This window comes from Hyaena hyaena, unplaced genomic scaffold (genome assembly GCF_003009895.1).
Source record: "Hyaena hyaena isolate Hyena2069 unplaced genomic scaffold, ASM300989v1 scaffold_2202, whole genome shotgun sequence".
In the NCBI taxonomy this organism is placed as follows: domain Eukaryota; kingdom Metazoa; phylum Chordata; class Mammalia; order Carnivora; family Hyaenidae; genus Hyaena; species Hyaena hyaena.
This window is the reverse complement of record NW_024082839.1, coordinates 63337-77440: the sequence shown is the minus strand read 5'-3', so window position 1 is coordinate 77440 and position 14104 is coordinate 63337. Positions and strand designations below refer to the sequence as shown.

At 40.6% G+C, this 14104-nt stretch overlaps 1 protein-coding gene across 1 annotated transcript; it reads right to left on the bottom strand.

The window, feature by feature from the left end:
* Window positions 1–718: 718 nt before the first annotated feature.
* On the bottom strand, window positions 719–12458 carry LOC120227345 (T-cell-specific guanine nucleotide triphosphate-binding protein 2-like). Its single transcript, XM_039225480.1, has 2 exons — window positions 12259–12458; window positions 719–2459 (listed from the first exon to the last, which is right to left on the bottom strand). Exon 2 carries the CDS (start codon window positions 2438–2440, stop codon window positions 1118–1120), a length of 1323 nt encoding a protein of 440 aa, XP_039081411.1. The 5' UTR covers window positions 2441–2459; window positions 12259–12458; the 3' UTR covers window positions 719–1117.
* Window positions 12459–14104: the final 1646 nt, after the last annotated feature.

Genomic DNA, 14104 nt, shown 5'->3' with positions numbered 1-14104 from the left:
TGCTAGCAATCTAGGAGTGCCTAAACCTGCAATATGCAAACCCTTTGACCATGTTCCCATCTTAGACACTTGTTCCTCTCCCAGAGTATCCCAGATAAAGTTTTCCTTAGCAAATATTTCTCTTTTATTTCCCATGACACATGTTCATTTCATTATCTTTTATTTTTTTAATAAAACGATGACGTTAGAAAAGACAGGGAGGGTATCAGTCAACATTAGTTAATAATCTATTAATGATAAAATGTATGTGTTCATAACAAAATATCAGAAGCATAAGGGGCGCCTGGGTGGCTTAGTCGGTTGAGCGTCCGACTTTCGCTTAGGACATGATCTCGTGGTTCGCGGGTTCGAGCCCCGCATCGGGCTCTGTGCTGACTGCCAGCTCAGAGCCTGGAGCCTGTTTCGGAGTCTCTGACACCTTCTCTCTCTGACCCTCCCCTGCTCACGCTGTCTCTCTCTCTCTCCTAGAAATAAATTAAGAAAAAAAAAAGAAGCATAAAAATGGACTCTGTATGCATTTATTTTAAAAATGATTTTTGAGGGGTACCTGGGTGACTCACTTGGTTAAACATCCAACTTTGGGAGTTGGATTAGGTCATGATCTTCCATTTTTGAGAATTTGAGCCCAGGTAAGGCTCTCCACTGATAGCTCAGGGCCTGGAGCTTGCTTCAGATTCTGTGTCTCCCTCTCTCTCTGTCCCTCCCCCACTCATTATCTTTGTCTCTCTGTTTCTGTCTCTCTCTCTCAAAATAAACAAACATTAAAAGTGTAAAAAGCATTTTTGAGGACCTACTGTATGCACAGCCATTTGTTACTAGTATGTCATTAAGAAGACCAGTGCCTGATATGAAGTAACCATCACACAAAGAGTTATTCTCTCTAATAAGCAGAAAATTGCAGACTTATGTCCTTCATTTTCCCAAGAAAGGTCATATGAAAGGATTCTTGAGAGCTTATTGCTCTCAGTGTCAAATTATAGTCATTAAGTTTGTAGTTTGTTCAAGAGTGAATTATGAAAATGTCTGTGATATTCTGAGGGCAGTGGGTCAAGATTGCTTCAAGGAAACCTTATGTCAACTTTCCAGGCACCAGTGCCATGCCAACACCAAGAATAATTCAGGAGCTACTTGCCTCACTTTTCCCATTTTCATCCCTGACCTCCTGATGCATGTAGGTTTGCTCAGAGCCCTCAGAGTCCTTAAAAATCTCTTCTTTTTTAAGAAGAAGTTTTGCATCCCTCACCACGGTGTCAAGGAAATAATTTTGCAAATAGAATATCTTCCGAAAGTAAAGACCAGTGGCAATGAGTCCTCCACTAATAGAGCAGATTTTTTCCAAACATCTCAACAGTTTGTCCCCTAAGGACTCATCATCCTTTTCAACTGAGAGCAAGTGGGGTGACATAAGGTTTGCCTTGAGTTTCTCCACCGACACGTGCAAGTCCTTGGCCACGGTTTCTAAGGATGCATCATCCAGTCCAAAGTAAGATCTGTAGAGAGTTAGAGTCTCCTTTAAAGTCTCCACATCGTTTTCACTGAGGTAGCCCACCAAAGGGATGGTGGCAGATGCGCCAGCCTTCAGGGCCTCCAACCAGACCTTCTGTTTCAGAGAGTCCCTCTTCCGGTCAATGGCGGCCTCGGTCACATTCGGCAGGTATTGCATGAAGATGTGGCGCTTGTGGGCTGGGAGCTCCTTCAGAAGGGTAGTCTCTAGTCTTTGGAAATCATAGCTGGCCAACTCAAAGCTGGAGACTAAGAAGATCGGAATGTTCCGCATATTGGCATTCTTCAGATGTGTCACACAGTCATCACGGAGCTTTTGCAGGAGTTCGTCCTTATTGAATATGGAGGGTTTACTCACTCTTTGATTATATACATCACTGTCCACTTTAGTTCGGACAAAGTAGAAATTCTTCTTCATTTTTCTAATTGCTGTTGCCAAATGCACTTCGGTATCTTTGAAGCGTGTAGCAGACACGATAATAAAGAAGTCATAGTCACCAAATTTCATTTCCTGCAGATACCTGTGTGCCTGAAACTTAGTGGTCCCCATTCCAGGCAGGTCCCATAATGTCACATTGGGAAATTTCTTGTGTTTGTAGGGGGTTCTCACCACTGTTGTCTCCACTGGCCCCGTTTCGGCAGCCCCTTCTTCCTCTTGCCCCACCCCCCGCAGGGCATTGATGAAGCTGGACTTCCCTGTCCCAGACTCCCCAGTCACAGCAATATTTAGTGGAGCACTGTCAATGTCTCTCAGTACTTTATTTATTGTAGAAACTGTACTCTGAAGGTCCCCTTCTTCCAGGTGTGATTGAATCTTCCTGACGGTGTCCTGAGAGACTATTGTGCTTTCCAACTTGAAGTTCTTTAAAAATTTGTCAAAGCTGAGGGCCAAACGACCACCATCTGTATCAGATGTTGTGGAAGTGGACTGACCCATGGCTGAGCACTAGAGGGCACTAGGGGGAGGAGAGAAGAGGAAAGAAAAAGAATTAGCACAATGGTTGGCTTGCTGTTATGGGCAGGCAGAACCTTAGTCCTGGCCACAACATTGCATCCAGGAGCCCTTCTCTATCCAGGCATTATGTGGAATTCTACGTGGATGAAAAGTTTGCCCTTCCTCGTGTTCTTTTTCACTTATCTTGGAAAGCTCTATTTGCTCTTACTAATTTCAAAGACTGATTATTCTTTCAAAACTTCCCTGCCCACATTACTCTTTATTTTTAAGGTTTTGAAAATAATACACCTCCATGGGGGCAAATCTAATAAGACAGCATGAACTTTCACCCCCATAGCCATAACTACCTGTGTTTAAACCCCTCCAGAAAAAACACTTCTGATAACCTCCATCATTACCATGTAATAGACGTTGGTTTTCATATAAGGAAGTTAAAAAAAGAATGGAGGTTCCTTCCTTCTCAGAAAAGATACTGTATATCATCATTAGGGACAGAAACCTTCAATATTTGCAAATGTGCTTTCTTTTATCTAGAAAATATGCTGACTCATGAAATGAGGTGTTGAAAGGACTCTTTTGATTTTGCCTAGAGCAGAAACAGCAGGTGGCATGGATTCCAGTGTTGTAAAAAACCATGTCTGACTATCCACCTGGGACTTGCTATGAGCCACCCTCATTAATTCCATTAATGGAATCTGCTGGTTTAGTCCATGATGGAAATTTATGGTGAAGTGCAGAAAGCATTCTCCTGGACAGTGTAGTAACTTCTCTAAACCTAGCCGTTGGTTCTAAGCTCAGATTTTAAGTTCGGAACTGTGAGTGACAGCCACATTTCTCCATGTGTGTGGAGTCGCTCTGTAGTCCCCATTCTTGGAGGTCTGCTTGTTCAATCCTTGTCCCAACCAGTCCGTAGTTCTTTGGCTATGGCTGATGTCCATAGTTCCACTACCTCAGTACTGCTGGTTTCTGTTAATATGTACATGAGGTAAAGGAAAATGTACATGACCTTCAGGAAAAATAGTAAATAATCAAATGAATGAACAAACAAAGAAAAATTAAATGGGATCTTTAAAATCCAAAGAGTTAAGTTTTCTACCCTCTGACACATTGTTTATCTTGTATCTAAGATCTATGGTTCTGTCTTTCCTTCTTGGTGGGAATGCAAACTAGTGCAACTACTCTGGAAAGCAGTTTAAGGTTTCTGCAAAGAGTTAAAAATAGAACTACCTAAGATCTAGCAATTGCACTAGGTATTTACCAAAAAGATGCAAAAATACTGATCTGAAGGGACACGTGCAATCTGTTATTAATAGCAGAATTATCAACAATCTCCTTATTATGGAAAGGGCCCAAATGTCCATCAACTGATGAATGGATAAAGAAGATGTTTATAGGGCCACCTGGTGGCTCAGTCAGCTGAGCGTCTGACTTTGGCTCAGGTCATGATTTCATGGTTTCTGGGTTAGAGCCCCACGTTGGGCTTTGTGTTGGCAACTCCGAGCCTGGTACCAGGTTTGGAATCTGTCTCTCTCTCTCTCTCTCTGCTCTTTCCCCGCTCATGCTCTGTCACTCTTCTTCAAAAATAAATAAACATTAAGATAAATCACTGGGTGTTATATGGAAACCAACTTGATAATAAACTATTAAAAATATTAAACCAGGGGCGCCTGGGTGGCTTAGTCGGTTAAGCGTCTGACTTTCGCTTAGGTCATGATCTTGCGGTTCATGGGTTCGAGCCCCTCGTCGGGCTCTGTGCTGACTGCCAGCTCAGAGTCTGGAGCCTATGTCAGAGTCTGTATCTCCCTCTCTCTCTGACCCTCCCCTGCTCACGCTGTCTCTCTCTCTCTCCTAGAAATAAATAAAAATATAAAAAAATATTAAACCAAAAAAATAGATGTGGCATATATATACATATGTATACAATGACATATTACTTAGCTATAAAAAATAATGAAATCTTCCCATTTTCATCCAATGGAAGGAGGTAGAGAGTATTATACTAAGCAAAATTAGTCAGTGAGTGAATGATTAGTACCTTATGATTTCATTCATATGTGAAATTTAAGAAACAAAACAAGTAATCATGGGAAGAAAAAAAACAAAAGCCAAGAAACAGACTCTTAACTGTATAGGAAACTGATGGTTACCAGAGGGTGGGAAAGGTTATGGGTGAAACTGTTGATGGGGATTAAGAAGTACACTTGTTGTGATAAGCACCAGGTGTTGTATGTAAGTATTGAATCACTAAATTGTACACCTGAAACTAATATTACAACGTATTTTAACTAACTGGAACTTAAACAAAAACCTAAAAAAAAAAAAAAAAAAAAAAAGAACTATGGTTCTGGAAGCCATAAAAATCTACAGCATGTTTTGTGTCCCAAATAATGCCTTGGTAACTGTCAGGTTGGCAGCCACAAAATAAGGCTAGACAAAAATGTGTGCGTTACACACTGTCCAAAGCTAGATATAGCTGGTCAGAAATGTGGGTTAAATTCTATTTATTGCTAGTGTATACCAAACTGCTACCAGCCCTCAGGGGAATTACAGTGGCCATTTTGAGAACATCCAAGAAAATAAAATCATTTAAAGAAGTGCACTTAAAAGCAAAGGCTTCATAATTCTAAACATAATTTGAGAACTGAGCGATGCAGTCAATGTGAACAATACTGTGTCATAGGAATTCCAGAAGAAGAAGAAGAGAAAGGGACTGAAGGGATACTTGATACTTGAACAAATTATAGCTGAAACAGACATTGAAATCCGAGAGGCACAGAGAACTCCCCTCAGATGTAATTTGAATCAATCTTCTGCATAGCCTATCATAGTGAAACTGGCAAAATATAAGGATCAAGGGAGAATTTTGAAAGCAGCTAGGGATAAAAGGGCCTAACATCAAAGGGAGACCTATCAGAGTAGTTGCTGACCTAACTACTGAAACTTGGCAGGCCAGAAAGGAATGGCAGAAAATCTTCAATGTGATGAACAAAATTCCAAAAATAGCTTCATTGAAACAGTCATTGCAAAAATCTGGTAAAAAAGAAATGTAAACAACAACAACAACAACAACAAATACCCAATACAAAAGACTGTAAGACTGATAGGATTCTTAACTGTTTTCCATGATCCTCCATTATTTGGGTACTCATTCTAAATCATCCTCTGTCTGAAGTGCCTTGACAGAAACCACAAACAAAAGTCATCTCTAGGTGCAATTCAAAGTTCACCTATTCCTTTGCCAACCCCAAAACACCTCCTGTTTATGTCAAAGTGTTTGTGAGTTATTGGTCTTAGGAGATCTAAGTCCTTTGGAGGAACTTGCATTCTTTCTCTGTCCCCTAAAATTATACATCTTACCACGTCTATGAAATAGAAACACACCCACAATCACTGGAAAGTAAGTAGGGAAAAAGGAAAAGAGGCTATTTATAAAACAAACTGTCAAAAAGTGGATGTTGTGCCCAAGCTCTGGCACAACTTCCTTTGGATTAATTCCAGGTATAATCTTGAAAATCTTTCATATAAATTGTTGGTAACTATAGAGTTATTTTCTCTGTGTGTCCATATGTGTGTATTTGTGTGTGTAGGTATGTGTATAGTGATATTTTTCTATCTCTTGAAGGTTTTGTTGTAAATGATCTCCATTTAGTTGCTTTGAAGGCAAGCACTTATAACAACAGAGCATTCTAAAATTCTCAAAAAGATAGAAATTAAGCTAAATGCTCTTCAAGTACATGTGATCTGGGATAATATTCAGTATTAAAAATAAGTCAAGGCTCATCCCCATAAGTGCCCTCCTCCATGCCCATCTCCCCCCTCCCCCCCCACACCCATCAGTCCTCAGTTTGTTCTCAGTATTCAAGAGTCTCTCATGGTTTGCCTCCCTCCCTCTCCCCCACTATTTCCCCCCTTCTTCTCCCCCACGGTCCCCCGTTAAGTTCCTCCTAATCCTATACGTGCAAACATACGGTATTTGTCCTTCTCTGCATGACTTATTTCGCTCAGCATAACACCCTCAAGTTCCATCCATGTTGCTACACATGGCCAGATTTCATTCTTTCTCATTGCCATGTAGTATTCCACTGTATAGATAACCCACATGTCCTTTATCCATTCATCCGTTGATGGACACTTAGGCTCTTTCCATGTTTTGGCTATTGTTGAGAGGGCTGCTATGAACATTGGGGTACATGTGTTTCTATGCATAAGCACTCCTGTATCCCTTAAGTAAATTCCTAACAGTGCTATTGCTGGGTCATAGGGGAGTTCTATTGTGAATTTCCTGAGGAACCTCCACACTGTTTTCCAGAAGGGCTGCACCAGTTTACATTTCCACCAACAGTGTAGGAGGATACTCGTTTCTCCACATCCTCACCAGCATCTACAGTCTTCTGATTTGCTCATTTTAACCACTCTGGCTGGTGTGAGGTGGTATCTAAGTGTGGTTTTGATTTGTATTTCCCTGAAAGCATCCAACGTTTGATTTGGGCTCAGGTCATGATCTCAGGATCAGATTGAGCACAGCATCAGGTTCTATGCTGGGTGTGGGACCTGCTTAAGATTCTCTCTTTCAGGGTGCCTGGATGTCTTAGTGGGTTAATCATCCAACTTTGGCTCAGATCTTAATCTCATGGTTTGTAAGTTTGAGCTCCACATCCAGCTCTGTGCTGACAGCTCTGTGTCTCCCTCTCTCTTTCTGTTCCTTCCCCACTTACACTCTCTCTCTCTCTCAAAAATAAAGATTCAGAAAAAATTTTTAGGGGCGCCTGGGTGGCTCAGTCAGTTAAGCATCCGACTTCGGCTCAGGTCATGATCTCACAGTTCATGGGTTCGAGCCCCACGTCAGGCTCTGTGCTGACAACTAGTTCAGAGACTAGAGCCTGTTTTGGATTCTGTGTCTCCCTCTCTCTGTGTTCCTCTCCTGTTCATGTTGTCTCTCTCTCTCTCTCTCAGAAGTAAATAAAAACATTAAAAAAATTTTTAAACTGCTTCTTTCTCTGTAACTATCTTTCTCTGTAAAGAATATAGACTGAGAGAATGATCAAGTGGGATTTACTCCCAGGATGCAAAGTTGGTTCAAAATTCACAAAACAATCAATGTGACATATCATATCAATCAGGAGAAAGATGAAAACCTTATGATAATTTTATTTTTTCGTTTATTTATTATTTTATTATTCTTTTAATGTTTATTTTTGAGAGAGAGAGAGAAAAAAGAGAACACAAGAAGGAGAGGGGCATAGATAGAGAAAGAGGGAGACACAGAATGTGAAGCAGGCTCCAGGCTCTGAGCTGTCAACACAGAGCCTGATGCAGGCAGGGCTCAAACTCATGAACTGTGAGATCATGACCTGAGCCAGAAGTTGGACGACTAACCTACTGACCATCAGGTGCCCCTTTTGTTTATTCTTTTAGAAAGATTTTATTATAGAGAGAAAATTTTAGGTAAACAAAATTTTTTAAATGTTTATTTATGTTTGAGAGAGAAAGACAGAGCACTAGTGGGAGAGTGGCAGAGAGAGTGGGAGACACAGAATCTGAAACAGGCTCCAGGATCGGAGCTGTCACCACAAGCCTGACTTGGGGCTGGAACCCATGAACTGTGAGATCATGACCTGAGGTGAAGTTGGATGCTTAACCGACTGTGCCCCTTAAGTAAACTTTTAAATAGTTTTCAAAATCTTTTTTTTTATGCTGAGCTAGATAAAGTAATGACTTAAATTAAATTCATTAAATATCTAGATCATTTCCAGGATAGAGAAAATACTTAAATATTAATTAGTAAACATTGGTTTCTCTAATTTTGGCTTCTTTATTACAAGGAAAGTAAAGATAAGTGTAGGTCTATTGGTAAATTTTTTTGGCATGCTTTAATGAAAGATTGTACTATAAAGGAGCACGTTTCCAGAAATTCTGAAATGTATTTATAAGTTGAATAAAATACTGGAGTAACACAAAATTAGCTAGTGCTTACTACTTACTTTTCCTATAAATTAAATTTTTTATGTGTTAAGAACTCTAATTAATGTGTGTGGTTAAAAGTACTAAGGGGTGCCTGGGTGGCTCAGTCAGTCAAGCATCCAACTTTGGTTCAGGTCATTATCTCACAGTTCCTGAGTTGGAGACTCACGTTGAGCTCTGTACCCACAGTTTGGAGCCTGGTGCCTGTCTCGGATTCTGTGTCTCCCTCTCTCTGTCCCTATCCCTCTTGCACTCTCTCTATATATAATAAACATTAAATTTTTTTTTAACTTATAAAGCTACTAAAAAGAAGGAAAGTTCTCTGAATGAAAGACAACAAGTAAGACATGTGCTTTTACTAAAAGAAAGTGTATGTGGATTGGAGATGCACTTTTATTTGTAAGGCAAAAGAAGTTGTAGAAAGACTGTGAAAAACGAATCTTTGGAAAGAAATATTGAACACTGTCTGATTACCAATGGAATGAATACATTCTAATACAAAAGTATGCTGGTGCAAAATTAGCATTTGGTTTCCTGTTAAAAGAACAAATGTTTTGTTTGTTTGTTTTCAACATTTGATTTAGTTTTGGTAATAGCTTGTGAAAGTTTCCTTACCATTTAAATGATCTTCCTACAAAACAAAACACACGTGGAATTCAAAGAAATTTGATATGTTCCGGTATAATGTTATCCTTTGTAAATAGTCTTATATTCTAAAATTGCTGTCATCAAAATTGAATTCACACTAACAGGACTGAACCAGAGTATCAAAAATACTCCAGCAGACCTTCATGCAATGACATCCAGCAAAAGAATCTATAAAGATTGTGGCACATATCGATAACACCCATTTTTCTGCTGCAAAAAAGTCCCTTCATTGCAAGATTTTGCCATTCTGATGCCAGGGGGACATGGCAACACCTATTCTGTTTTTGTATTAGAAACAAAAAGGGGAAACAATGTCTGTATATTGAACTCTCAGGGCTTAGCAAAATCCGAGACAACTGCTTGACCTTCCTGGCTCCCTGGTAATCCCTCCCCTTTTTTCTCATTCTTCATGCATCATAGTTCATTTAACATAACTTAAACTATGACTAGGCATTAGTGGGGAGACTTCTATAATATTGTGTAAATGGTCTACCAGAAATGTCTGACTTGTCAGGTGCATTTTCCTGGAGGAGTTGTTTTGCCTCCAGAGGTCTTACAACTATTCCCCGTGGACTTTGAATACTTGTGGGTGGTTTTTATTCAACTGCCACCTAGAATGGGTTACTAATATGTTCTTGTTATTATATGTAGGCCTTTCAATTAGGTTGTCACTCCCCACTGCTTCTAGGTTGATGCCTCCATAGTGGTAAAGAAAGTGTTAGAAAATATGTTTCCCACTTGTGATATAGCTTCCAAAGTGTCCAGTGATTGAGGCAGTCAATTGGGCTGTTGGAAAAGTTATGCCAGCTTAACAAAACCCTTACAAACCTCTTGGAATTATCACTGTCCCTATCACCCTTAATGATCAGGCAAGGTTGAGAGATCTAATGGGATCCTCAAACTTAAAAATTTTAAACTAGACAAAACTACCAGACTCATCTAGCCTAAGGTATTGCCTTCACACTCGCTGATTGTTTCCTATTTGGCTAATGGAATCTCACCCTACACAACATACTCATTGGCAGACCAATGCCTCTTGGTATACAAGTTTCTGCTGATATCTTGTTATCCCATGCAGTATGGCCAACTACAGCAAAATCTCTAATGTTTTACACAGTATCCTATCATCAACAAGTTAAAGAAGTCTTCCCAGCTCTCAATTCAAAGGATCCTGTCTGTCATAGTGAAGAGTCTGGTGACTGGGTATTCTAGAAATGGCATAAGGAAAATGCAGCGTTTGAACACGATTGATGGGGATATGAGAAAGTGCTCCAACTGTGACACTGCTACAAAACTAGAAGGTGTAGACTCTTAGGTACACATCTCACAGTTACAGAAGGCTTCGGTCGACATCTAGTCCTGTACAGTTGATAGAGACCTCTAATTAAAATTGATGAGGGCGAGAAGGAGCTGATATTGAGGTAGACTGTTTTCACCCAAGACAACAGAGCAAGGCTTCAGAGCTTAACTAAATATGAGACCCTTTCTCCTTATTTTCCTTTTTTTACTCTGGTGTAACCCTGGAAAAATAACACCTTCAGCTGTATGTATGTCTTAGCCCATTGCTAAGAAGAGGGTAACCTCCAGCATTTAAAACAACTTTTTACTTTATCTTAAGAGAGAATCGAATTATGTCCCTAACTCTCTCAACCAAAATAAGGTACTTCATTGGTCAGCTCCCTTGGATTTACAACAACCTGGGGCCATTCATGACTCAAAATTTGCTTCCTTTAACTAGGAGTAAATTAACATGACAATTGAATCAGGAAGTTTTCCCAAACTCCAAAAGATATTGCAGAATCCATGGATAAGACAATAGATGCTCAACAAGATCCTTAGACGCTCTGGTCAAAGAATCTCTTGACAAGCAGATAGTCTCTTATTATCTTTTAGCCTAGCAAGAACTGTCTGTACTGTGACCAACACCACCTGGTGCATCTACATTAGCACTTCTGGGGAAGTAGAGGCACAACTACATAAAATCATTATCAAGCCCCATAGCTTAAAAGGATGACTCCTTCAGTAGGATCTTTCTTAGACTTACTTGAGTTTGATTGGTTGGGTCTTGGGAGCCATGGTAAAGTGCACTCTAACTACTGAAAATTTTCCTGCTGATAAAAATCATAATCATCTGATAGGTGCATGGTATTCTGCCAAAGCTTTAATTGTTCCTGGGTACTAACCACTAAGAAAATAACCTCCCTGAGACTGGACCATCAGAAAAGAATGAAGAGGATGGATGATTCAAAAATTGTGAACCTGAAGTTGTCACCTGTGAACGTCACAGAGATTAATGCCTTTGCTTAAGGCACTAATCAAGACGTGCATACCTTGCAAAGGATCACCAAAAGCTGTATGAACCACTGAACAGTAGGTGAAAACAGTACCAATGCCTCTTATTTTGATCACATCTCTAAGTAAATCTGAGAGTCTGATTAAAAGAGGGGAATTGTGAAAAATTAGGACCACAGGCCCAGGCGTCCACAGGGCATAGGAAGTCATGTAAGTTAAGGCCTCGACTCAGTAAACTAAGACCTAATACCTAACGTAACTACAGTTTCACTCTCCCAGCAGTGTATCCTTTAACCAGTGAAGATACGAATTCCCTGATCAGTACTAGGAAATTTGCTGATAGACCTTTCCCCTTCCCCTTAGCAGAGTGACCTTGACTAAAACAGTGGAGTTTTTGCTAATGAATTCTTTCTTTTTCTCTTTTTCTATTCCTTTAAGAACATTTCCTTCCATACAGTTCAATCGAGTCCCTTTCTCTTTGTTAGGTAAGACGCTGCCTAATTCATGAATCGTTTAATAAAGTCCACCAACCGTTTAAAGCTTTGTTTTCAAATAGGTAATGTGCATTGTCTCCCTAGGGAGAGGTATTTAGACGTGAGATGAGCCGTGTCTGACGGCAAAAGCTCTTGGGGAAAGCCCTTATGCACTGGTTTCCCTGACATTCACAGGATCCCTCTGCAGTTCACAGGAATCAGGTTTGTTCTCCAACCGCCCGCTGAAAATATCCCAAATAGCTAAATTCTCTAAATGCCTCATGCCATCCACCAGCCATCCTGTCCCTCAGCCTTTCAAGTCCACAGCACCCAAGAGCAATCATCCAAGCTCCCCCACCCTTAGATCTATGAGTCTATCATTGTATTTGTAGACCAGCACTCAATCCGAAGTGATTTCTTGCTTACCAGCTCCTGAAAGAAAGGAGACTCCTTGGGTCAGACTTGAATTCTGAATGTGTCCACTGACAGCACAGGAAATGCTGAGTCTCTTTAAAGTGCTCCCTGCTGCCCACAGCAGCAGTAACTTACCTGTCCAGAGATTGGTCTTGCACTGGAACAGGTCCTGTGTGCTGGTGTGGTTACTGCAGAGAGTGAAGAGCTCACTGTCACCGCAAACATTTAAACTATGTGTGAGGAGCTGGCAGGACTTAAATAGTCTCTGTTCTCTGCTCCACCCTCACAGCAATCTGGCCAATAGAAAAGAAGCAGCTGTCATATTGAAGAGCCCTGCATTTCCAAGAACAGAAAGTAAAATCAAAGTTCTGAGGGCTTCTTTTCCGAGAAACACAGCCATTGCCAGGACGTGAAACTGAAAGGCACGTTACAGCTTTCTGTTTTGGGCATCATGAGGAGAGGAGAGCACAGAACCCCATGCAGGAGGCTTCTCAGTGACGCCCGAGAGGACACTCTAACCAGGCCCTAGGCACCAGTCCAAGCAGAGTCTGAATCCATAATCAGAGAACACAGGCCTGAGTCCTGGGAAAATGACACTCAGCCCCCCACCCGCACCCCATTAACCCTGGACAGCCCAAACTCTATGGAGGGTGAAGTCTAAAAGTGCATGCCTAGTCTTTGTCCCTGGTTCCTGGCACAGAGCTTCAGAAGCCCTGGGAATTTCCAGACTGATAGGAGATGACTTTGTTATGCTAATTAAATGATTGCTGACAGATTCCTAGATAGCTTCAGGTCAGGGGCTGGTTGCCAGAAAGATCAAGAGCGTTGAATAGAGGGAGGCTAACTCGTCTTCTGAGGAGAAGGGAGGTGGAAATTGAGTTCAATCAAGTGGGCAGTGATTTGGTCAATCATTTCTTTGTCATGAAAGCCCCCATCTAACCTCTGGACACCAAGACTCAGTGGACTTCTTGGTTGATGTACGTATTGATGTTCTGCGAGGGTGATGTGCTCTGATTCAATGGGGGGGGAGGCAGGGAAATTGTATTCCCTTACACACCTCAACCTATATGCATCCTTTTAAATAAAATTTTACTTGTAGATACAAAACTTTCCTGACTTCTGTGAATCATTCTTATCAATTATAAAGACTGGCTGGTTATAGGAACCCTCAAATTTACAGACATTGTTTGGAGGTCCACATGACCTAGGAAATCTCTCGAAGCACAGATAACAGCTGAAGTGAGGGTAGTCTTCTCAAGGACTGAGCCTGACCCCTGGAGAGTCTTTACTAACTCTGGGTTTTTAGTGTAGGAATTAAAAGGCAGTATCCCTATTTGGGATGGAAACTGAATAGGGACTTGTCCTGTGTCTTTGGCAGCCATATTCTGGGTTTAAGTTTTATCTTTTTTCATTAATGTTTTAGTAGAAATCCAATATATATTATATAATTCCAGAGTTGTAAGATGTATACAATAATAATGCTGTCCACACACAAGGGTCATTTGTCAAATTTCTGTGCCAGAGGGGACAGTGTTATCCTTACATATTCGTTTTATGAACACATGAGCAAAAATGCACACTCTATTTTCTCATTTTTACAAAAATATAAGCATTCTCTACACAATGTCCTGCATCCTGGGTTCTTCATTTGTTATCTTGTAACTGTTCTAGATGAGCACACTCAAAGCTCCTCTATTTAAAAATATTTTCACTAATGTCTTCTAAAGCAAGCATCTATTTTACTGACAAGTAGTTCAAGAAATACGACCTATGTGAACTACAGCTCAATAAAGCTGTTATGTTCAAAAAGAAAAATAATTGGGACCTGCCATCAGTCCAGCACACTCCGATGAGTCCT